The following is a 22,819-nucleotide window of genomic DNA, read 5'->3' on the forward strand; positions in this document are numbered from 1 at the left end:
TAATCTTGTAATTCCCTCAAAATTGTTTTAAAAAGCCAAAAAATTTCAAGAAATGTTTCTTTCGTGTTTGAGTGGTTAGCATAATATGAGTTTCCTGGGTTATGAGTCTTTTACCCAAACAAGGAAATAGATAAAGGAGAGCCATTTTATTTGGATCCATTTTGTTGTTCCCTGAACATTATTTTCTAAACAAACACGGGTTTCCCTTTCAGTTTTCATTGAAAACCATTGTGTGTCTTCCGTTATGTTTGGATTTCTAAGGGCTGTTTCAGAGTTCGAGGTGCCTGTCATCAGAACGTTCCTGGTAGACTTTTCATTACAGAATTTGAATCAGTCTGTGAAATTACCATTATCAAAACAAGTCTTAAACTTCAGATTTAGGTTTAGTATGTGATTGCAGGAACCTTAAAAATTCTGGGAAAGAACCATGGGTACTGAATATTTAAAATCTTTAATTTGTAGAAACCTACTTTCAAAAACAAAATAATTTATTCTTTTTAGTAGAGCTATAATAGAAATTCTTTATACATCTTTAAATTCATAACATTTATTTTTATCGTTTGTATTGGTCTTTCCTGTCTCCTTCATGCTTATAAAATTAATCCAGGGAAAAGGAAGAAAGGACTCTCATTTTATGTGCCTCTAAGTAATAGGCACATAATATCATTCAGAGGCTTTTAGAAGTCCTTTACAAATCTTTTAAAGAGATCAGTATGTTCGTGTGTGTTTATTGTAACTTTTTTATAGATAAACCAATAAAAACTTAATTGTTACGCCAGTATTCAGAACATAGAACAAATCCTTTATATCGCATACTTCAAAGCTGCTTCAGGACCACAAGTGAAATGTGATTTGGGAATAACATAGCTAAATGTCGTGCCTTCATGTCGTGCCTTCATGTTGGTGTTTTGATTTTTTTAAACGATCATGATTGTTTACAAGTTTCTTTCTCTCGTTCTGCTTGATTTCCCCTCGTCTGTTTTTCTCCAGGAAGTAGACCAGGTTGATCAGGTAGGACACACCGCTGGGAACTGCTCCTGGCTATGTTGGCTTAGCTGAGTTTCTCATGCTGCTTCCATGTCAAAGTACAGCACCACAGCAACTGACCTGAGCAGTTCATAACACCCATTCAGCAACTGAGACATGCAGTACTAAAACCCTTTTTGACTGTGCAACCTTTATCAGCATTTCATAATTTCTGCTTAATGCACTTCAGTGTGGATGTGAAATGACGGCAGCTCTGTTTCTTCTCTCTGTTATTTATCCTTGGTTCCTATTCTTTGGATCTCACCTGAGGTCGCCTGGCCTGCACATGTGGTCGGGAGACGCTGCGATAGATCAGTACTTGACACTGAGCTGCATGGTGTCCAAGCCGGTGACTCTTAAGTATCAGGGTGGCTGTGGGCACGGTGGGTACGTGAGTGTACGCTTCACAGATTACCAGATAATGCACGTCCACATTTGGTACTGCACTACTGACAGCTCCATTTCTCCACTGATCCCTAAATTGTAGCTGTTAGATCCATTACGTCTGTGTTTGTGAACGAACTCTAAGACGCGGCAGTGATGATTGACTTCCCATGGCTGTGTGTGTGCCCAAATTCCTTTGCAAATATCTGGTATCTGTGGTAAACACCTCGGTGAGATGGGAAGGTACTGGTCTATCTTTGGCAGCTTTTCAGGAGCATTCCTTTTTGTTTTTATGGTTGTTTCTGTCCCTTGGTTGCTCACGGGAATTTGTTCTGCCTGCAGAAACAGAAGAACATTGCAGGCGCACTGGCCTTCTGGATGGCAAACGCGTCAGAGCTCCTCAACTTCATCAAGCAGGACCGAGACCTCAGTCGCATCACGCTGGACGCCCAAGATGTTTTAGCACACCTGGTTCAGATGGCATTTAAGTAAGAACAGGGTTTTTTAGATGACGTTATTCTATAAAGATTTAAATTGGCATATCTTAAAACTAATTTTAAAGTTGTTATTTACCCTAATTGAAGATGAGTATCAAGAGACATAATCATATGCAAAATGTGTTGACTTTTAATATTGAATTCAATGAGCTATGCTTCAAGAATCCTGAAAGTAAAACTATTAGAGTGAAACCTGCGAAAGCCGGAACCTGTGTTAGTCAGAAGCATGTCAGAGAAGGCAAACTCAGATACTTTCCACTAAAATGAGCGATAGGAAAGCGGCACGATTGCACCCTGTCAAAGGCGGAAAACTTGGGAGACCCAGAAAAGCAAGGCGGTCCCGCTGAGTTCCGGCGCTCGGAGGTCTCACTGTGTGTCTTTAAGTGGGAAGTGTGCCGTACGGCCGTTTCACAGAGCGGCGCCGTGTCTGGTGCAGCGGCAGCATGTTGTCCGAGCCGTACGGCCGTTTCAGAGAGCGGTGCCGTATCTGGTGTGGCGGCAGCATGTTGTCCGAGAGGCTTCAGCTCTGCTGATGAGCCTCGTGAAGGAGACCCGGAAACAGTTTCAGAGAGAGGAAAGACGGTGTTTCAGGCGGGGGATGGCGGATACAGCTTTGGATTATTTTGGTTCAAGCAAGAACTGTTTACCTCTTCTGGAATGTGGATTATTAAAATTGTTTACTTCTTTTCAGATACTTGGTTCACTGTCTTCAATCAGAACTTAATAATTATATGCCAGCCTTTCTAGATGACCCTGAAGAGAATAGTCCTCAAAGACCCAAAATAGGTTAGAATTTTCATTTTTCTCTCTTTCTCTCCCCAATCCTTTTCCTCCCTGCCTCCTATTTAACTTCATCATAGTATTTAATATACTTGAGGGGATGAGATGTCCTATTGCATTTGGCATTCTTTAAAACAATAAGTTCTAACTACCGTTTGTTTCGTTTAAGAATAGTTCTGATTTTTGGTGTGTCATCTTTTGAAGTCTCCCCGCGGTGAACTTCCACGTTGAGCACATTTAGTTAATAGCTGCACGTAGTATAAGACCATAACCTTTAGGTATTTGAATGAGATTGGCATTTTGAACGTGCTCTTGTAGCACTTGTCACCGTAACTCTCATGATCTGAATTGACTAATAGCCCATATGTTAGTCCTGGATGGAGCTGTAACCTTGCCCTCCCCCGGCTTCTGCACAGATGACGTCCTGCACACGCTCACGGGAGCCATGTCACTGCTGCGGCGCTGCAGGGTGAACGCCGCCCTGACCATCCAGCTCTTCTCACAGCTCTTCCACTTCATCAACATGTGGCTATTCAACAGACTGGTCACCGACCCCGACTCAGGCCTGTGCTCGCACTACTGGGGCGCTATCATCCGGCAGCACTTAGGGCACATTGAGGCATGGGCAGAGAAACAAGGGCTGGAGCTGGCAGCAGATTGCCACCTCAGCAGGATCGTACAGGTGTGTGTCAGTGACTCTCACATCCCCACCATGAATGTGCTTTATTATAAACGTGCCTGGTTTTACGATGGCAAGAACTCGAACTCAGATCAGAAACACCTCAACACCCACCTCTGGGAGTTTCATAGGTACAACTAATGGAGGTAAGGGGGTCCTTCTTCCTGAGATCCGTAAGGCACATTTCTAAAGCCCCACACTGAAAGATTCCAATTTAAAAACGGGTAACAGTGAACTCTTAAGACTATTAACTCTTAAGCATAACAATCCAAGCTATATCCTAATGGCTTCACCAGCTCCGAGGAAACGTCTTGGATCTTCACAAGATTTAGAAAACTGGCATTCTGCAGTCAGGGAATTTGACCACATGTAGCCTCAATGCCTAGAACAGTGGTGTTTTTATCTTAGTGTACAATTTTGTGTTTTTTCTCAATTACTTTCTCTCTTTTGAAGAGATTGAGGTTAGAAAGGGGGTTACCTAGCCTGCTTTATTTAAGTGAGTTACAAAAAGTCGCTACGATGAAACGACTCAGACCCCCATCACCGGTCATCTGAATGGCTAGGTAAATGTCTCAACTTTCAAAGAGAAGATTTTAAATGCTTTAGGAACATAAACAATTGAATCTAATTATATTATTTTTTAGTAAAATTAAGAAAAAAAAATTTTTTTTTTTCCTTAATTTTAAGAGCCCATCTAAAAATCTTACTTACTAGATAGGCTTTTAGTTCAGTTTATTGCATGTAGTTAATGGAAGTATGTTTCCTTACATCTTGTATTTCAAAATTAAATTAAAAGATATTACAGTTTTACAAGCGTTTCACAAAGGATAGTATTTGTGAAATACTTTAAAATCATGACATGTTATTTATTCTTCTAAATAGGCGACCACTTTGCTTACCATGGATAAGTATGCGCCTGAGGACATTCCGAATATAAACAGTACCTGCTTTAAGTTAAATTCACTGCAGCTTCAAGCCTTATTACAGAATTACCACTGTGCACCTGGCGAGCCTTTTATACCTACGGTGAGTTCACGTCACTGTGTTCACTGCGTAGTGTGGAACGGATTTGCACAGGGAAATTCAGAGAAAATAATGTAAGGAAAGTGTATTTAATTAGTTACCACATTTAATAAGTTAGCTTATTTATTATCATTTTAAAACCAAAAACTCCTTGCCGTCAAGTCAATTCTGACTAATAGTGACCCTATAGGACAGAGCAGAACTGCCCCATAGGGTTTCCTAGGAGCGGCTGGTGAATTCAAAGTGCCGACCTTTTGGTTAGCAGCCAAATTCTTAACCACTGCGCCACCATGTCCCCAAATATTTTTTTTTCTTTTGAATTATGAGTTCGGGTTCAGAGCAAGAACCAGAAACTATGTAAGTATTTTAAGTAGAAAAGGATTGAAAGAGGCCTGGTGGTACCGTGGCTAAGCACAGAAAAGGATCTTGGAATGTCACTGGGAGGCCTGGACGAGGGGGACTCCGGAAGTTACCATGGAGTAATGAGGTCAAGGGCACCCTTGTGACAAAGGTCCAGAACCAGAGAGCTGCAGCTGTAGCCAGCGAGCCTCACCATAGACACAGCGGCACGGAGTCACGTGGCACGTGCCCGCTGGCAGCACCCACTCTGCCTTCCAGAGCTCACCCACAGGCATCTGATGGGTAAAATGTTACGTCTCCATCAAGAACAAGTCTGGGAGTTTAGAATTCCCACCTCTAACCTTAAAGTCTGTGGTTTGGAGGGTCAGAAACTTGGTCCAATATCTGCTACAGTCGGCTCCCTGTGGAGAGTGAAATTTTGCAAGTACCTACCATCACAGTTAGGTAATGTAAACTTGATATGTGTGTTTTTTCTTGAAAATTAGATAGAGGCAAGCTAAGTAGGTAGGTGGATTGATCTGGCAATAAGCAAACGTCCGTCAAGAGTAGAATGTATAAAGCAGCCACATTGTATCCATGGGAAAGCACAGCGTACCGCAGTGGACAGGAAGTACAGTACACACAGCAGCTTGATGAGCGTTAGGACGTGATTTGCACAGAAGCCAGATACAGAGTATGTACAACATGGCTCCCTCTGGATGAATTTTAGGACAGACAAATACTCTCAGGTGCAAGCAGTCTGGGTGTGGTGACCTCTGGGGGAAGGAGGGGACAGTGAGGGGTGTAGGCGGTGTCTCAGGTACCAGAGGTCTGGGTGTGGTGACCTTTAGGGGAAGGAGGGGACAGTGAGGGGTGTGGGCGGTGTCTCAGGTACCAGAGGTCTGGGTGTGGTGACCTTTAGGGGAAGGAGGGGACGGTGAGGGGTGTGGGCGGTGTCTCAGGTACCAGAAGTCTGGGCGTGGTGACCTTTAGGGGAAGGAGGGGACGGTGAGGGGTGTGGGCGATGTCTCAGGTACCAGAAGTCTGGGCATCCTGACCGTTGGGGGAAGGAGGGGACGGTGAGGGTGCAGGCAGTGTCTCAGGTGCCACTGTTTAATTTCTTGAACAGGTGGTCATTAAACTTGTGCATTCACATGACTGCCTGTGTATATATTATATATCAAAAACGTTTTTTTAAAGAATGCCCATGACTCAGAAGTAACCTATATATTGGTGTCAGTGTCTATATTTGCTGGTGGTGCTTTGCTTTGTAAAGCTGAGTTTGCACATACCGATAGATTTGCTTCCCTCTAAAACCCTTCGTGTGTGTGTGTGTGTGTGTGTGTGTGTGTGTGTATGGTGTCTGCAAAAGAACCCATGCTACAGTGATTAAACTTGGCTTTTGAATAATTATTGGCCACCTACACGAAACACTTTCTTTTTAATGTTGCATTTGTTTCCAGGATCTTACAGAAAATGTAGTGGCTGTGGCTGAGAATACCGCCGACGAGTTAGCTCGCAGTGATGGGAGAGAAGTACAGCTGGAGGAGGATCCTGACCTGCAGCTGCCCTTCCTTCTGCCGGAAGACGGCTATTCTTGTGATGTTGTCAGAAACATTCCAAATGGTTTACAAGAATTCTTAGACCCTCTTTGCCAGCGAGGTAAGTCCCATTTGCTGTACCTGCGGTCTGACTGTGACCAAGGTCGCAGTTAGCATTTTTTCAGTTGTATATTCTTATAAGACAGTAGTCCACTAGTGTGTGAGTGCACACCCTTTGCATTGGAAGCAGTCAGTGTACTGCACACAAGGTTTTGTGGAGATCCTGTGATGCTCAGCAGTGAGTCAGTGTTCTGCTCAGTCAGTGTCATGATTAGACTTATGCCTGGACTGCCTTCTTGGTATTTGATGAGCAGGGTAGGCTGACTCATCCACTAAGAACAAGACTGTAAACTTTGCACTGATCCCAGGAGAGCAGAGTAGCTAAGAATAGCACAAGCCTTGGAACCAGGGTCCCCAAATGCTAACCTCAACTCTCTCCCCTACAAGTTGGATTGTCTCGGGCACTTCATCTCTGTGCCTCAGCTTGCCCATCTGTGAAATGGGTGTTGATAGTACCTGTCCTGTGGGGTGGTTGTAGAGCACCAACAGAGCCATGGTGTAAGTGTGCTGTCACGTTACCCAAGACACAGCCTGCTTGTGTGCTGATTAACCGACGGCTGTGTCGGACCTCAAGTATATTATAAGCTCCGTGGACTCGTTTTATGTTTGAAAGGTTTTACAGCTCTGCGGAGTTTAAGCACAGCTGATTTCACAAACGTTGTTTCATAATCTCTGATACGTTTTCTTGTTGATGTCTATTGCGGAGAAAATTTAATGAAAATACTGCAGTTATTCCTAAAGCATGAGCATTTGAATTACACCAGTTCGTTCCCTCTCTGCTGCTTTTTGCAGTGTGGAGAATAGCTCAAATGAGTAGAAAATATACCCAAGGTTTAGATGTTAGTTTAAAAAATAATAAATAATAATAGTAAAATGAAGGTCTTAGATACATAAGTTTAGTGTGCATGCTTTGTAAATAAACGGTAGTTAAAAAATTCGTTTTACAAAGGATGCTTCTTCTAGTGAGATGGTGTTGGTTGCAGAACAAAGGATGTGGTTGTCCTTGTAGCCCTCACCAGATTTAGGTGGTTCTGGTCTTGGTTCTGGCCCTCAGAGAAGCAGATGCCGAGACAGGATTGGATGCACATGAGAGACGAGAAGGCAGCAGGGACGGGAAGGGAGCACTTGGTCCTGGGGCGGGCCTGGCTCCAGTGAAAGGACGAGAGGCCCAGCTCTGCAGCACAGTTCCAGAAAAGGTTTGGCTGGGCAGTGAGCATCCTGAGCCTTATGTCCTGCTCTAGTGGCCTGGACTGGTGCCCTGCATATCAACAGCCACTGGCCAGGCGGGCGTGGGCATGCGGGAACTCTGTGCCAGAGTAGTGGTGGTCCCAGGGCAGTAGTTGGAGCTGCTGAGTGGGCAGTTCCGTGACCCCTCAGGGCTGTTTAAAGGTCTGCAGCATACCGTCTCAGCAAACCAGAGACCAAGCCCGTCAACAACACGCCTCATGCATTTTACGCACACGTGTGTCATGCTAGTCACCGCTGGCATCGGTGGTCTTCTCAGTTCTTCTCGCCAACTTCTCCACTCTCCCCTCCACCCTCCATACAGCCATCAGACCTTTTAAGCTGGCTTGTTTAGGGCTCTCATGCTGGGAACTCGTCCTCATCACCGCTGGGGAGCATGAGGCCACCCCCCATCTCAGTTCCCCCTGAGGGTCACACGTGTCACCTTTATCAAGGTGGAGCTTTGAGCTGCGTGCCCGTGCTCTTGCTCCAGCAGCTCTCTGCCCCACCATTTCTTTTCTTAAACTCCAGTCTGGAGCCACTTCCTCTTGAAACCCCTCCCCTTCCTCACGCTGGACACACCCTTCCCCAGGCGTCAGCCTTGTTCTTCATGGGTATTTCAGTTACTCGTCCGTACTTCTGCAATGCTGCCCATCACATGGCGCATGGAGCGTCTTCATGTGTCTGCTTCATGCTGGACTAGCAGTTGCTTCACGAGAGGCTTGTCTGTGCTGCTGCTTTCCCGTATTCCTCTGTCCTAACGTGGTGCCTGTTGCTTGCTAAGTGCTCAGTAAATGTTTTTTGAATGAATACATTGTAAATGAACATACGGGAAGACTAACTTGCAATAGTGCTTTGCACATATGTATAACTAATGTGCCAAAAGCACCGGGCAGTTCTGTGATGTGTGCCACAATGTAGATGTTTGCTGAATCGGAAACAGTGAGGGCTTGACTTGATGACTGAGTTTCTGGGTGACGCCCCTTAGGCACTGGCGAATGATTAATCTTGTTTCGCATGTGATACTTCATCATAGCCGTGGCATTGCCCATTATACATACGTGTGAGGTGATACTAGTCCATGCAGCCTAGCATGTGAGGCCTTTAAAGGACTTAGAAAGAAAAGGGTGTTTTCCTGTATGACATCAGCATTTTAATTCTTCACACTCAGTTCTTTATTAAAGAACTACTATGTGCTCTTGGCTTGCATTCCATTTGCTTTTTGTCCTGCACAGTTCTGTGGAGAAGACCATAAAGGCAGCATAGACTCAGACCTGCTCGCAAGTGCGCTTCTTAAGCTAATATGGCATGATAGGGCTCTGCAATGTGGCTCAGGGCTTGGTAGGAGACCTGACTGTCAAAGTAAGAAGATCATCTGCAAGTGGCGAAATTGCAGCCTTGCTAATGTTTGATTCCCTAAAACATGAAAGAGAAGCAAGTTGTAGATGATATTTTAAAGAAAGTAGGTTGAAACAATAATTTTTACTTAACAAAAAAAAGAACTAAGCAGAATTACTTTATATCCTTATTTTAACTGAATGTGATTTTTGATAACTTGTTTTTTTTTGTAAGCACGACCTCATGGCTGTCTAAACATAACAGTCAGAATCATACTTGCTGATGAGACATAGAGCAGATGGAGGACAAGCCAGTGCCACAGAGACCCCAGGCCCTCGTCCCTCTGCTCACGCCCTCGTCCCCCTGCTCACGCCATGTGCTCACGCGCTTGTCCCCGTGCTCACGCCCTTGTTCCTGTTCTCGCTCTGTGAGGCCTAGAGAGACTGCTGCCTAGGGTCTGTAGACAATGGTAGGAAGGGGCCACTTTGAGAAAACGCAACAGGATTGTGCAAGGCCTATGTGACACGACTTGGTCAGAAAATTACTGAGGAAAAAGTCAGATTTGAGTAAATAAAACCTAGTGTTTTTCGAAGGGCTTAGTTTTATGAAGATGTCATTTGTCCCCAATGAAAATATTAAAGGTAATCTTTAGAACTTTATGATTCTAAAATTTATTTATAAGAATAAATGAAGGTGACTCGTAAGAGAGTTTGCAGAAGGGGCTGTAAAATCATGTGTGTGACCTAATTGTGGGCGGACATCCTCTGTCAGCGCCCTCCTCTGGTCCCCTCTCACGTTTTCCTCCGCTAAACACGTCCTCTGAGTGCTGGCGAGGAGCTCTTGGACCCATGGCATGGGCAGACCCGATGGGAAGTAACCACAGTGCAGTTCAAGGGGAGAGTGGTGCTTCTGGAGCATAGCAGAGGGCAAGGCCAGTTCCTCACAGTTTAGGGAGAGAGAGGTGCTTCTGGAGCACAGCAGAAGGCGAGACCAGTTCCTCACAGTTCAGGGAGAGAGGTGCTTCTGGAGCACAGCAGAGGATGAGGCCAGTTCCTCACAGTTCAGGGAGAGAGAGGTGCTTCTGGAGCACAGCAGAGGGCGAGGCCAGTTCCTCGCAGTTCAGGGAGAGAGAGGTGCTTCTGGAGCACAGCAGAGGGTGAGGCCAGTTCCCCGCAGTTCAGGGGGAGAGAGGTGCTTCTGGGGCACAGCAGAGGGCGAGGCCAGTTCCTCACAGTTCAGGGAGAGAGAGGTGCTTCTGGAGCACAGCAGAGGGCGAGGCCAGTTCCCCACAGTTCAGGGAGAGAGAGGTGCTTCTGCAGCACAGCAGAGGGCGAGGCCAGTTCCCCGCAGTTCAGGGGGAGAGAGGTGCTTCTGGGGCACAGCAGAGGGCGAGGCCAGTTCCCCGCAGTTCAGGGGGAGAGAGGTGCTTCTGGGGCACAGCAGAGGGCGAGGCCAGTTCCTCACAGTTCAGGGAGAGAGAGGTGCTTCTGGAGCACAGCAGAGGGCGAGGCCAGTTCCCCGCAGTTCAGGGAGAGAGAGGTGCTTCTGGAGCACAGCAGAGGGCGAAGCCAGTTCTGCTTTTCTGCCTTCTGTTGGAACCATATGAGAGCAAAACAGAGTCACAACTTTAAATGTCTGGTAATTCAGCCCTCGGAGGAAATAAGGGGCCTAGGGTAAGAAAAGTAAGTGTTGTCACTGGATAATAAGCAGACGGTTATCGACCCCGCCTTCTCGTGGAAGGCCAGGTAGGGCATATGCGCCTCTTCATTCTTCTGACCCCCTTGTCTCCTCAGGATTTTGCAGGCTGATCCCGCATCTGCGCTCACCAGGTACTTGGACCATCTATTTTGAAGGTGCGGATTATGAAAGTCACCTGATGCGCGAGAACACAGAGCTGGTAAGTATCCTGAGGATGACAGGTGGGGGGATGACGGGGAGGAAGACAGGTGGACTGATGGGGAATTTTTAAATTATCCTTGCCTGTTTTTACACAGGAATCTGAAACCCATGATGTATGTACATGTTGTGTGTGTGTCTGTGTATGTCTGTGGGTGTGTATATACTCTCCTCTCCCCCTCATTTTAGACCATGTCTGCACAGGCTGATCTATAAACAGATGGTACTTTTTTAAAAAAGGAATGTCTGTACCCATAGTTACACCTGCCTTAATGCAATATTTTCAGAGTCCATTAATATGGCAGCCTTATCAGAGTCTGTTAGGAAAATATTTTTCTTTGGCAAAAGTATTTTTCCTTACAATTATTTCTCCCTTGTCTTAAATATATGTCAAGTCATTTACTGATTATGTTGTATTTATTTTTGAAAGAGTGATAAGTCACAGTATTACCTGGCTTCATAAACTTTAACAAAGGTCTATTTTGCTTCCTACAGAAAGTTTTAGAGAAAAAATGATGCTTTTCCGTGTTTTAGAAAGGGATGTCAGCTCCAATTTGACTTGTACTGCAAACACTCATGTGTCTTTGTTTAACATCATATCAGCCCAGGGAAGATATAAACAAATGAAATTCTTCCTTTTTAATCTTTGTTCTTTCTCACTTACCTTTAATAAAAAAACAATACCTTTAACAGTATAGTATAAATGCCTTTTTTATCTTTCAAGCCACTTAACAGTTCAAAAGAGCAAGCAGATACTGCCACATGAGTCCAGGTTAATATGGAGAGGGCTCAGTCTGTCAGGTGTGATTGGTGGTAGTTTAATCACCTGTCCATTATTCCGAGAAGGAATGGAAATAGACCAGTGCGCACCAGGGCCAGGATTTAAGGATTCTAGAATGTGAAAACAACTCAGAAGTTTTCTGCAGCTCCAAAGGCTTGGCCTGTGCCATCCTAAGTTATTAATCAGTAGGCGACCAAAAGAATGTGCCTGTTACTACCTGATCTCCCAGAAAACATAGATGATGCAGGGTGGCAGTACTTAATGGATGACGAAGACTGTAGGGCATGTTTTGTATGTTAAATTAAAAGACATTCATTTATTTTTGCTTGCTACTATACTTAGATTTGAGCACGCATCATGTCCCTCTCCGAAAGTTGAATTAATTGGTGTTTGTTCTGTTACCAGTATGTGATCACATTTAACCTACTGATAAAGTGCACATACCTCCCATATTTTTTATTAACCTTACTAGCTGTTGTTTATCAGAATCCAAGTAATAGCAACAACTTCTAATTTTATGGAAGAACCAAGTCCCTTCTTAGCTGGAATTGCTCATTCTTTATCTTGCTAGTTTATTCACAGATTCCTCAGGAGATTTCAGATTTGATTTTTTTTTTTTTTTTTTTAATGATAATGTCATCTCCTTCAAAATACTCTCTCACAGGCTTCAGCCCTTTTCCTTGTAGATTGACAGCGCCCGTAAAGATTACTTCCTGGGCAGTGTGCCTTTATGCTCATGTATTTATTTAATGAACTTCATCCTTAGTATGTGTGTCCTGCTGATGTTCTTCTTTGATTTTGTTGACTCTTTGGCATGAGGTATGACATGCATATATGATAAAACTTCAAAGGATTATTTCACCTTCTCAGTCTGAGGAATCTGTTGCAGAATGGGCTGTAGTTTAGTAACTTTGGGTTGACTCTCCAGCCAAGTGGCGTTTACATCATAACAGAGAAGTCGGGATACTGTAGCACCAGTCCCGTAGTTGTTTTATTTATTCTATTTAAAATAACTTGCATTTTCCCAAGAGACAAAGACGTTAGATCATTTCTGTTTTGACTATTTATTGCTACCCTTCACAGTATAAAATAAAGTTAAACCTCTTTAAAAAAAAAAAAAAAAAAACTTGGTTATTTGTTTTGAAGGGTAACAAAGTAAAATTGGATTTTGTCTTTATGATCAGATTTTTTAACAATAGACCAGGGCTCCAATTAAACTTCAGTTTTTGTTTTATAAATTAAGTTCCTCAAATGATACTTTAATAGCATCTGTGATTAGCTTCGCCTTCAAGACTCTCTGAGTCAAGAGTATTGATATTTAGTTTACCAGAGTAATACATGAAAATTATGCGTATTATTTGATTTTTTTTTTTTTTTACAGTTTTCCTCTCCTGCCCTTTTTCATTTTCTTTCCCCATTCACTGCATTGAATATGATCGAGTAGATCATAAGTCAGCTAACCACATAGAAGCTCTTCCTTTCAGTCATAAGATAAATCTTTGTTTCCTTCCTTTAGGCCCAGCCGCTGAGGAAGGAACCTGAAGTAATCACTGTGACCCTCAAGAAGCAGAACGGAATGGGCCTTAGCATTGTCGCAGCAAAGGTAGGACAGGACCGTGATGTGTAAATTGTCCTCTGAACGCTAAGTCGGTCCTCGTTCAGAGCTGAGTTGTGTGGGAGTACTGGACCGCCTGGTGAGATGCATGTTCAGTTTTGTTTTTGTGGGAGGAGAGGAATAGTGTTGGTGAATGGAACCACTGTGTTTAGGCTCAGTGAGGTGAGAGGTGATCTCTTCCTCTGAAAATGTAGTCGGAGTGAGTGACGCCTTGAGGCTGAGCAGCTGGTGCTCAGACAGGCGGTGGAAAGGCATCGTCAAAATGGGAAGAAGCACCGGCTCCCTAGAAAACTGCTTGGTTTGCTGGAATCAGAAAAACAGATCCGTAACTGCATCAGCGGCTGGGTCTGAGAGACCCTTTTTCCAACTTTCATGCAGATAAGAATCAGAGATTTCTGGTCCCAATCCCCGGCTGTTCTCTCCAGAAGGCAGGGAGTGGAGCTCTGGAAATTGCCTTCTTCTCCTGGGCTGCCTCTGGTTCTGGTAGCACAGATTTTGGGGCCACCCTCCAGGAGCTCTTGGTGTTCGAGTCCCTTCACCTTCCAGTCTGTGGCAGTGGACACAAAACTGCCCATGTCAAGTTCTTGACCCAGAGTCAGTGTGCTCAAACTGTGGTATTGAATACAGCGTGCAGGCCAGAAGGACAGATAGGTCAGTCTTAGAGGAAATACAGCCAGGATGCTCCTTAGAAGCGAGGAGGCGAGGCTTCGGCTTGCTTACCGTGGACATGTCATCGATGGCTAGAAAAGGACATCATGGTTGGTAAAGTGGAGGGTCAGTGAAAATGAGGAAGTCCTTCCCATAACAGTCCTCATCTCCCCCAGGCGGAAGGAGCGGGTTGACATAAAAAGAAGCATGAGAGGACAGATGCAATATTTCCAAAATTACCTTTGTGTATATTGAGTAGAAAGTAGTTTGTTATAAAACACAAATGACCTCTGAATCCTTGCTATTATAAACATACTTGTGATTTGTGCTAAGGAGAGAGGCTTGGTGTCTGTATGGTGCAGTCGCTGACTCCCCTTCACCTAACTTGGAAGTCCACAGGGGAACAACTTTAGGATATCATAGTACTTTTAAAACTGGAACTTCATAAAAACTTTTCTCAATATTAGAATAAGCTTGTGGCTAAATGTTAAAATAGTATTTATTTCAGAAGAGAATATCGAGTTCCTATTGTATCTTCCTGAGGTTAAACGAAAAATAGGCTGTAAGTTTCCACTTTTTTTTATCTTTACATCTTTAGTGTTTTTCTTGTATCTTATACCAAGAGAGACACTTAAAAAGAGATGTGTAGCAGAAAAAGCTGGGAAATAACAATGTTAACAGCATTTCTAGCTGGGATTTTGGGGTTTAATGGGGAATTGTAACAGAAGAGGGAGTTAGGTATAGATCAGAAGATGAACTTTCACCAGTCAAAGCCAGGTTGACCAGCATGGCTGATGTGTACGTCTCCAGCGGTCTGTGAATACAGAACCAAGCACTCCTCCCCACCCCGGTCACCTGTACAGCTGGAGGGAAGGGGAAGGCTTCTGCTCATTCTCTTGGCCCTGTGTCACAATCCTTTTTTCACAATCCTTGTGTCACAATCACGGAAAGCCAGCCCCCTTCCCGGTAGTTGGTTGGGGTGGCTGGAGAGGTGCCTGTTCCTCCCCTTCCCGGGGACACAAACACGCGCCATCTGTAAGGTGGAGGAGGGGAAGCCTCCCCAGCATAGAAGTGATTTTCATTTTGTTCTTGTTTCTGGTTTTTTAAAATATTTTCCACAGTGGATAGTATGTACACTGACGCCTGTGAGAGCTGGAGCTTGATGGGACTGCCTTATTTTTCCAGGTCTCGCAAGGTTTCCGCCTTTGACAGGGTGCAGCCTTACCACTTTTCTATTGCTCTCCGTTAATGGAAAATATTTGAGTTTTCCTTCTCTTAACAGGTTTCCGCCTTATATGGGCTCCAGCTTTCGTAGGTCTTACTCCATAAATTAAAACCAGAAGAAACATTAAAAAGTGGTTTTTGAAAGAGAATCCAAGTTTAGTTATGAGTAAGATGGTCAATGTATTAGCTTATACAACAAACAGATTTAATGAGACTAAGTGTGGATTTGACGCTCATGAATGTTATTTTTTATCTGGTGAAAGTTCTTTTCTTCTCCCACCAAGGATAGCAGTAACCTTGAGCAGTCCATTCACCTGTCAGTACAGGCAGTCCTGGATTACAGACGAGTTTCATTCCTAAATCTGACTACGTCAGATTTGTACGTCAGTCAGAACAGCTAGGTATGGTTTATATCGAACGTCAATCAAACGATTGTCTCAGTATATCGTGTACCTTTCTGTGAATAAAAAACATTAAAGAAACACTTCCAGATACACTAAAACATCTTTAACATAATTATGTGGTAGTAACGATAATGTTTGGGTATGTATTGCAAAGTAGCACCCATTCGTTATTATGAACCACTGTATGTACCTTGAATTTTTAATATAGTAAGTTTTACAGGGTTTGGTGCATAACTATGGATCGTACGTAGGTAGGACATGTAACCCGCGGACTGTGTCTACATGCCTCTGAGGGACTGGGCCAAAAGGCATGATGCAGGAAATGCCAGCGTGGATCATTCTCCATGTGTGGATATTTAGTGAATGTGTCAGCTCTGTAACTGGCGTGCAGGTCCATGAGGGCCTCTCTGAGGATATGACTTAGAAGCTGAGACTTGAAGGGGTGTGGTGTTAGAGAGGTGAGTAGGGAGGCCCAGGGGAGGTGGCTTGTGCAGAGACCTCAGGCAGGAGGAAGCCTCAGCTCTCCAGAGTCAATGACTGGAGCCCAGGGCATAAGGGGAAGCTGTCTGAGGTGGACTGGACAGGTAGGTTGGGACCAGGTCATGGAGAGCAAGAGGCGGCATACTTTTCTGTGAAGGGTCACATTGTAAATTTTTGTGGGCCATATGGTCTGCACTGCAGCTACTCAACTCTGCCACTGTAGCTCCAAAGCAGCTACAGACGATGCACAAGTAGATGAGCGTGGCTGTGTTCCAATAAAACTTTATTCACACACACAGGTGGCTACTTGCCGGCGTGGGGTGGGGACTTGTGGCTGTAGGCCCGACAAGCTGTGGGTTTTATTACAACTGAAGCAAGGAGCCGAAGAAGCAGCTTAAGTAACAGTGCCATATGGTCAGCACAGTTTTGAAATGTGTTTTCACAAGTTCATGGCGCTTGGATTCAAGGAAGTAGAACCACAGGGACTAGTAAGCGTGCTTTTACTGGCATCCCAGATGGAAGGTGCTGGAGGCTAACAACGGGGAAGTGGCAGAGGCAGAGAAGCGACAACTACTGCAGGCCTGTCTTGGTGCAGAGCACACGACCCCTGCTACAGCAGGTGCCCTTTGAGGGCAGGGCTGAGTTCCTGGTGCACAGTGGGGGTTAATGTCGTATCTGCTGAATGGGTCAGTCCTGGATCAGTTAGTGAATTGGATACAGTGAGTGAGAGGGAAATACCAAAACGAGTCCTGGTTCCATCTCGAGCAGCCTGGTGGGTGGAGGCTGTTACTGAAGATGGGTTGCTGAGGTAGGAGAATGAAAGGGGGCAGTTTTCGTGGTGGGGCTCTAGAGAACAGTTTTGAACATGTCGCATTTGAGATTTGGGTTGTCTGCCAAAATGGGTGAATGTGTTACCTAGTAGATAGTTGCTAGAAACGTGCAGCAAAAGAAATAATTCATGCACATTGCTGAAATAACTATGTCGTTGTGTAGTTGATACGCATGGACTATTGTTGTGGTGGTAGTGTGTGCCGCCAGTTCTGACTCACAGCAACCCCATGTGACAGAGTAGAACTGCCCTGCTCCGTAGAGCTTCCTAGGTGTGTTCTTTCCGGGAACCGATCACTTGGCCTTTTCTCCCAAGATGCTGCTGGTGGGTTTGAACCACCGACCTTTCATTAGCAGCCAAGCACTTAACCGTTGCACCACCAGGGCTCCTTGATATGTACCCTACCAAAACCAAACCCGTTGCCTTTGAATCAGTGTCAGCCTGTAGCAACCCGGTATATACCATAGGTGTACATAAATTATAATAATAGAACAGATTTGCTTTCAGGGATGCAGTGTAAGGGTCAGGTCTGCATATGGGGCCAGGGGCTTTGCTTTCGACACCATCTGTAGTCGTCAGCCTGCCTCTGGCTGCGTCTCTAGCAGGGCTTGCATGACTACATGGCACTGTTAGGAGCAGTGCTGCCCAGTGTCAGATGCCTGAGCTCTGGATCACTGCCACAGTGCAGATCTGACTGCCACACAGTAGCCATGGGACCCTGTGCAAATTGCTTACCCTCTGAAGCCTCAGTTCTCTGCCTTTAAGATGACAATAACAGCAGGCTACCGTATTAAGAGAAGTCACGTAAAGTAGTTTGAACCTGGTAATTGATAATCAGGAATCCCTAGGTGGTGTAGATGGTTATTGGCAGAAAGGCTTGGTGATCTGCTTTCAAAAAATCAGCCATTAAACCCTATGGATGACAGTTCTACCCTGACATACATGGAGCTGCCAGGAGTTGGAATGAACTCCATGGCAACTGACTACTGGTACTTAACAGTCAGACAGTAAACATTATCTGTCATTTTTATTATTCTTGATCCCTTGCTGCATCGCGTCATAATTTTTTTCTGCAGAAGAGCCTGGGGGCTTTCTGTAGTTAAATTTTACCCTCCGTAACATGTACCATGTCTGCGTGCTTGTTTTTTCTATAAGCTGTTGTGGTTTTTGTATCTGGCCCAGTCTTTTTAGATTTTTTTTATAATTAGTGTGGCTTAGCTGCTGCAGCCTTGAGAAGTTTTGGTGCTCAGCTCCCTGACTCTCCTTCCACATTGTGGTTAAGTTTTATGAAATCCAGATGATTGGGAAGCAGTGTGTGTATGCAGTTTACTTTATAAAAAACTACTTTGGGGGAAGTTTAGAATGCTACTTCTTACTCATCCCCGGGACAACACAATGCTTCCTGTTTGGTTTGGATTTTTTAAATACAAAGAATCTCTTCCGTTTTTACTTTCCTAGTTCTTCCTAAAGAGTAATAAACGGCAAAGTAGATGAAAATCAGAGCCGTCTGATTACGTAAGATCTGAATGTTGCGCTCATTCTGGTGAGTGTTGACAAACGCCACAGTCTCTCTGAGCCAGCTCGGGATTGGGCTGGTCGGTCTTGAACCCCGGCCGTGTGGGTTGCTGTTGAAGACCGAGAGGGTAGACCGTTGGTTTTTCCAGTTGGAGAAGTTGCTGGAGCCCTCGAGATGAAAATGTGGTTCTCCGTTGTCGGCAGAGTGGAATCTGTGGTGAGTTTCTCCGTGGTGCTGTTGTCGGTGTTCCCTGCTCTCTGGGGAATGCCTTTCTTCCACTGTCACTTGCCTAAACCTGTCAATAATTGACTTGCTCTGAAGCAGCCATGTAATGCAGCCTGTAATCACACACCCAGATGATTGTTGCTCCCTGTCTTCATGCTGCAGGTTCTTAAGGTCTGTAAAAATACAGGGCTCCTGTGCACTCTAAGATTTAATCCTGCTGGTTAGAACACGGTGAGAACTGCTTCAGTAACAGCAGCGGCTGCTGTCTAATTGGCTGACAGTATGTGCAGGAATATCCATATTCCTTTTGGGCATATTAGGTGGTTTTACTGTATGTAGACTTTCTCTAAACCTTTGTTTTTTTCCTGAAAGTGAACATAAAAATGACAATTTTAAAAGCACTTAGGGTATTTTACTATTTTATTTAAAAATGGCTAGTTAAATACTGCTGCAGAGATGTTCTGGTTTGTACTTTTAGATTGTATGCTGGTTTTGTTTTCAAAGCTTAGTTGCTTAAAACACAGAATAAGAGTTTTGCGCCTTGCGAATGAGAGCGTGAGGACGGTGTTCACCAGTCTGCCTCCTGCCGGCGTGCAGGGTGAGTCCTTCCACCAGCTGTACTTCAGTCCTTTGAAGGGCTGAGCACCTCCCTCCCCTGTGCTTTAATCATCTGACTTCAGTCCTTTGAAGGGCTGAGCACCTCCCTCCCCTGTGCTTTAATCATCTGATTGCTACCACGCAGGGAGACCTGGTCTGAGGACCTAAGTCAGGAGACCCTTGGCTCCTGTTGAAGTCAGTTCCAGAGAACTTGGTGTAACTGACACTTTGTTCAATGGAAATACCAAAAGCAACTTTCATTAAATTGTGCCAAACTACACAGTGCTCGTCATGGCTAGTGCTCATGAATCGGGAAGCAGTATTTCATATTTTTGTTCCAAAATAGTAAATTATGTAATAGAATAATATTTTTGTCTATTTTTATAATTATGGCTTAAGTGTTATTTCTCGAATTGAGTGCAAGAGTGAATTCAGTCTACAATGTCAAAATAATATAACAGAGGTATAAAATGGGAATACTCTAGAGCAGAGCTGCCATGCTTTCATTCTGTGGGACAGGTGGAGAACAGTGCTGTTTGGGGGGCCCACCTGGGTAAAGAGGCTCCTGGGCAGCCCCTGTCCAGCGGCCTCCTCACCCTTCCACTTGGCATCCAGGATACAGCCTTAGGGAGGGAGGCTGTCCCTGTCACCCCTGTGTCCCCGTCATCCCTGTTGCTCCCACCCCTCTGAGGGTCTGTCTCTCAGCCCACCATGAGGATCTGGGGATGCTCTGTATGTGGTCCCTGGTGAAAGTCACACAGCCCACATCTCACAATTTTCAGGGATTCGTGGACCTCCTGAAGCCCAGCTGAGGGCCTCAGGGAAGGTTCCCCAGCTAGTGACTCCATTTATAGTCAGGGGACATGCTGCTAGTCTGTGTCTCACAGGTAGGGCCACAGGGCGGAGGGCTGGGTCCCCTCGAGGCGACTGGTACACACCCTGCCTGTCGGGGCAGTCTGTCACATACCTTCAGTGTGGCTGCAGGTAGGCAAGAACGAATTTTACAACTGGGTATTTTAGAGTTAAGATAATTCCTACCAGAAGACAGCTTCAGAATGTTACTCAAGCCCTAGTCTGGATTTTGACAGTTTATGAAATCAGAACTACTTGTTTGGCTGGAAATAAGCAATTAAAAACACTGAGAAAAGAAGCCGGAGCACTGTACTAAGTTAGGCCTGGTGCGACTTCAGTATCCCCGAGCTCCTGGGTGGTGCCAACTCATTGTTGTTTCAGACCCTGTAGCTAAAGAAACCAGATGTTCTGTGCCTGAAACAATAGGCTCGCCTTGGTGCTGTGGGAGGCATGCCCTTCCGCCTGCTGCCCGTTTTTTTTGGATCGTGTTGTAATGATGTCCCCATGCTGTTACTCACAGCACTCCCACACTGGGCTGCGCCTCTGCGCGAGGTGAGACCACCTGCCCTTCCTGCCGCCTCCCAGAGCTGGCTAGCACGGCCAGCCGGGAGGGCAGGACGCTGCAGGCAGCCTTTCCTCCTGGCCCTTTCTCAGCAGACTTCAGGGGAGCAGTACATGAGGCACTAGTAGGTGAGTGTTCCCCCTCAGTTCCAGGGCCTAACGTGTAGCTGGGGGAGCTGTATTTCTCTCTGTATTACTCTTCGGTAACTTTTCTTTTTTTTAGCTTATGACCATCTCCCTCCATAATTTTTTTCTACAAGTTGGCTTCAGATGCAGTTTCTTCACCTTTTTTCTCCCAGCTCTGCCCTTTCTTCTCTCTCCTCTCTCTTTCATGAGTCCCACCTCCCTCTCAACCCCCATCTTACTCTTTCAAGAAAAGACACACAGTTTGAAGATAACATTTTAAGATCAAAGTTTTGAGATCACACGTGTAGTGATTTTTGGTTGCATTTCATTTTAATTGCTGTTTTCTTAAAAAGGATTTAGGGTATAGATTTGCCTTTCTTTTGTACCACCTGGCTAGTATATTTTGGGGATCATTCTGGGATGTTCCTAAGTTATGTTGGAGGCCCACAAGCGCCGAGTGAAGCTCTGTGGATGTGGTGCCGCTTATGCTTCCGGGGAGACTTGCGTTAGTGGTAAGAGGATTTACTCCAGTGTCTGAGCTTGTTGAATTCATCCCAAAGTTATAGTCAGTTAAATTCGTAATCCATGGTACCTGGAAACTACTTCCCAAAGATTCTTTTTTAAAGAAATCTGATTTATTTAGTGAGTAATGGGCAATCTTAAATGGTTATGATTATTCTTTTGCAAATTATTTTGGGCAAAAAAAAAAAAAAGACAAAAAATGCAATAATATCTTTTCAAATAACCATTTTAAGTACTTTTAGACAAGTAATTCTTTAAACGACACAGTCTTTGTATGTTTATCTTTTATACTCTGCTCTCAGTTTTAACGGCTCTTGTTACCTTTCTCGAGGTTTGAAATCAAGGTGTAGCAAGTTAGCATACGTGCTGTATTTTATGAGTGAGATCTCACTTTGACCCAGCCGTCTACGTATTTATCAACTTATTGCTAGTACCTGTGGACACTAATAACATACGTACTGTGAACCCTGTCGATTTTAGAGCAGTACTGTCCAGTGGAAATAGCATGTGGGCCACATATCTAATTTTAAATGTTCTACTTTTTTACTAACCACAGTAAAAAGATTTTTTTTAATGAAATTATTTTTAAAGACATGCTTTATTTAACCCAGCAAATCCAAAGTGCTATCAGTTCAACATGTAGTCAGTGTAAAAGTTATTGATGAAATATTTTACATTGTGTTTTTTGTATTGAGTCTTTGAGATCTGAGTGTGTTTTACATTTACTGAACATTTCAGTGTTCACTAGCCACTTGTGGCTACACTATTTTGCAGTACAGTTTAAAAAACAAATACTTTTTGCTGTAGTCGATTTCGACTCATAGCAACCCTATAGGACAGAGTAGAACTGCCCCATAGGATTTCCATGGAGTAGCTGATGGATTTGAACTGCTAGCCTTTTGGTTAACAACCCGTCAGAGCTCCGCAGTAGTTTAGGGTGTCCGATATTTCTTGTTACCGACACCTGAAAAGCTACTTCTTTACACTTCTATACTGGGCTTGTGTCAGTACTTAAATAGCTTGTATTTACATTATTTTAGTGACTGATGTGATACATTGGGAAACCTGGTCATGCAGTGGTCAAGAGCTCGGCTGCTTACGAAAAGGCTGGCAGTCCGAATCCACTAGGTGCTCCTTGGAAGCCCTGTGGGGCAGTTCTCCTCTGTCCTATAGGGTCACTGTGAGTCAGAATTGACTCGATGGCAAGGTCCTTGGTTTTGGGTGGCACACTTATATGTAGCAGCTAAAAAAGTTGAAACTTCTGGACCTCATTTTCCTTTTTTGATTGGAAAATGAATAGACTTACTATAAAGTTAGCTTTAATATTGTGTGTGTGTGCGCAATAGAAGCTAGTAAGATTATTTTAATTAATCTTCTCTAAGTTCCCTCTTAGTGGGCCAGATTGTTCTGTGCATTCTTGTTTAGAAATAAGATAAATTAAGAGATTTCATCTTTCTGAAATTAATAAATTTTGTTTTATGTAACTTTTAGCATAGGCTGTGGCATTCTTGTTTTTGTTCAAATGAAGTGGGGCAGGTGGGGAAAGTGCTTGTTAACCTTAGGGAACTGTTAGCATTTGCCTGGGCTGCTCT

At 44.3% G+C, this 22,819-nt stretch overlaps 1 protein-coding gene across 7 annotated transcripts in view; it reads left to right on the forward strand.

The window, feature by feature from the left end:
- The window catches only part of AFDN (afadin, adherens junction formation factor), a 175,405-nt gene that overhangs the window by 118,567 nt on the left and 34,019 nt on the right, over positions 1–22,819 (forward strand). For all 7 annotated transcript variants that reach the window (XM_064293260.1, XM_064293263.1, XM_064293274.1 and 4 more), the window contains exons 15-22: positions 991–1,011; positions 1,753–1,898; positions 2,599–2,693; positions 3,104–3,369; positions 4,249–4,392; positions 6,192–6,390; positions 10,745–10,848; positions 13,145–13,231. In XM_064293260.1, coding sequence (XP_064149330.1) covers positions 991–1,011; positions 1,753–1,898; positions 2,599–2,693; positions 3,104–3,369; positions 4,249–4,392; positions 6,192–6,390; positions 10,745–10,848; positions 13,145–13,231 — 1,062 coding nt within the window. The remainder of the gene's footprint in view (positions 1–990; positions 1,012–1,752; positions 1,899–2,598; positions 2,694–3,103; positions 3,370–4,248; positions 4,393–6,191; positions 6,391–10,744; positions 10,849–13,144; positions 13,232–22,819) is intronic.

The sequence above is a fragment of the Loxodonta africana genome, chromosome 1 (genome assembly GCF_030014295.1).
Source record: "Loxodonta africana isolate mLoxAfr1 chromosome 1, mLoxAfr1.hap2, whole genome shotgun sequence".
NCBI lineage: Eukaryota > Metazoa > Chordata > Mammalia > Proboscidea > Elephantidae > Loxodonta > Loxodonta africana.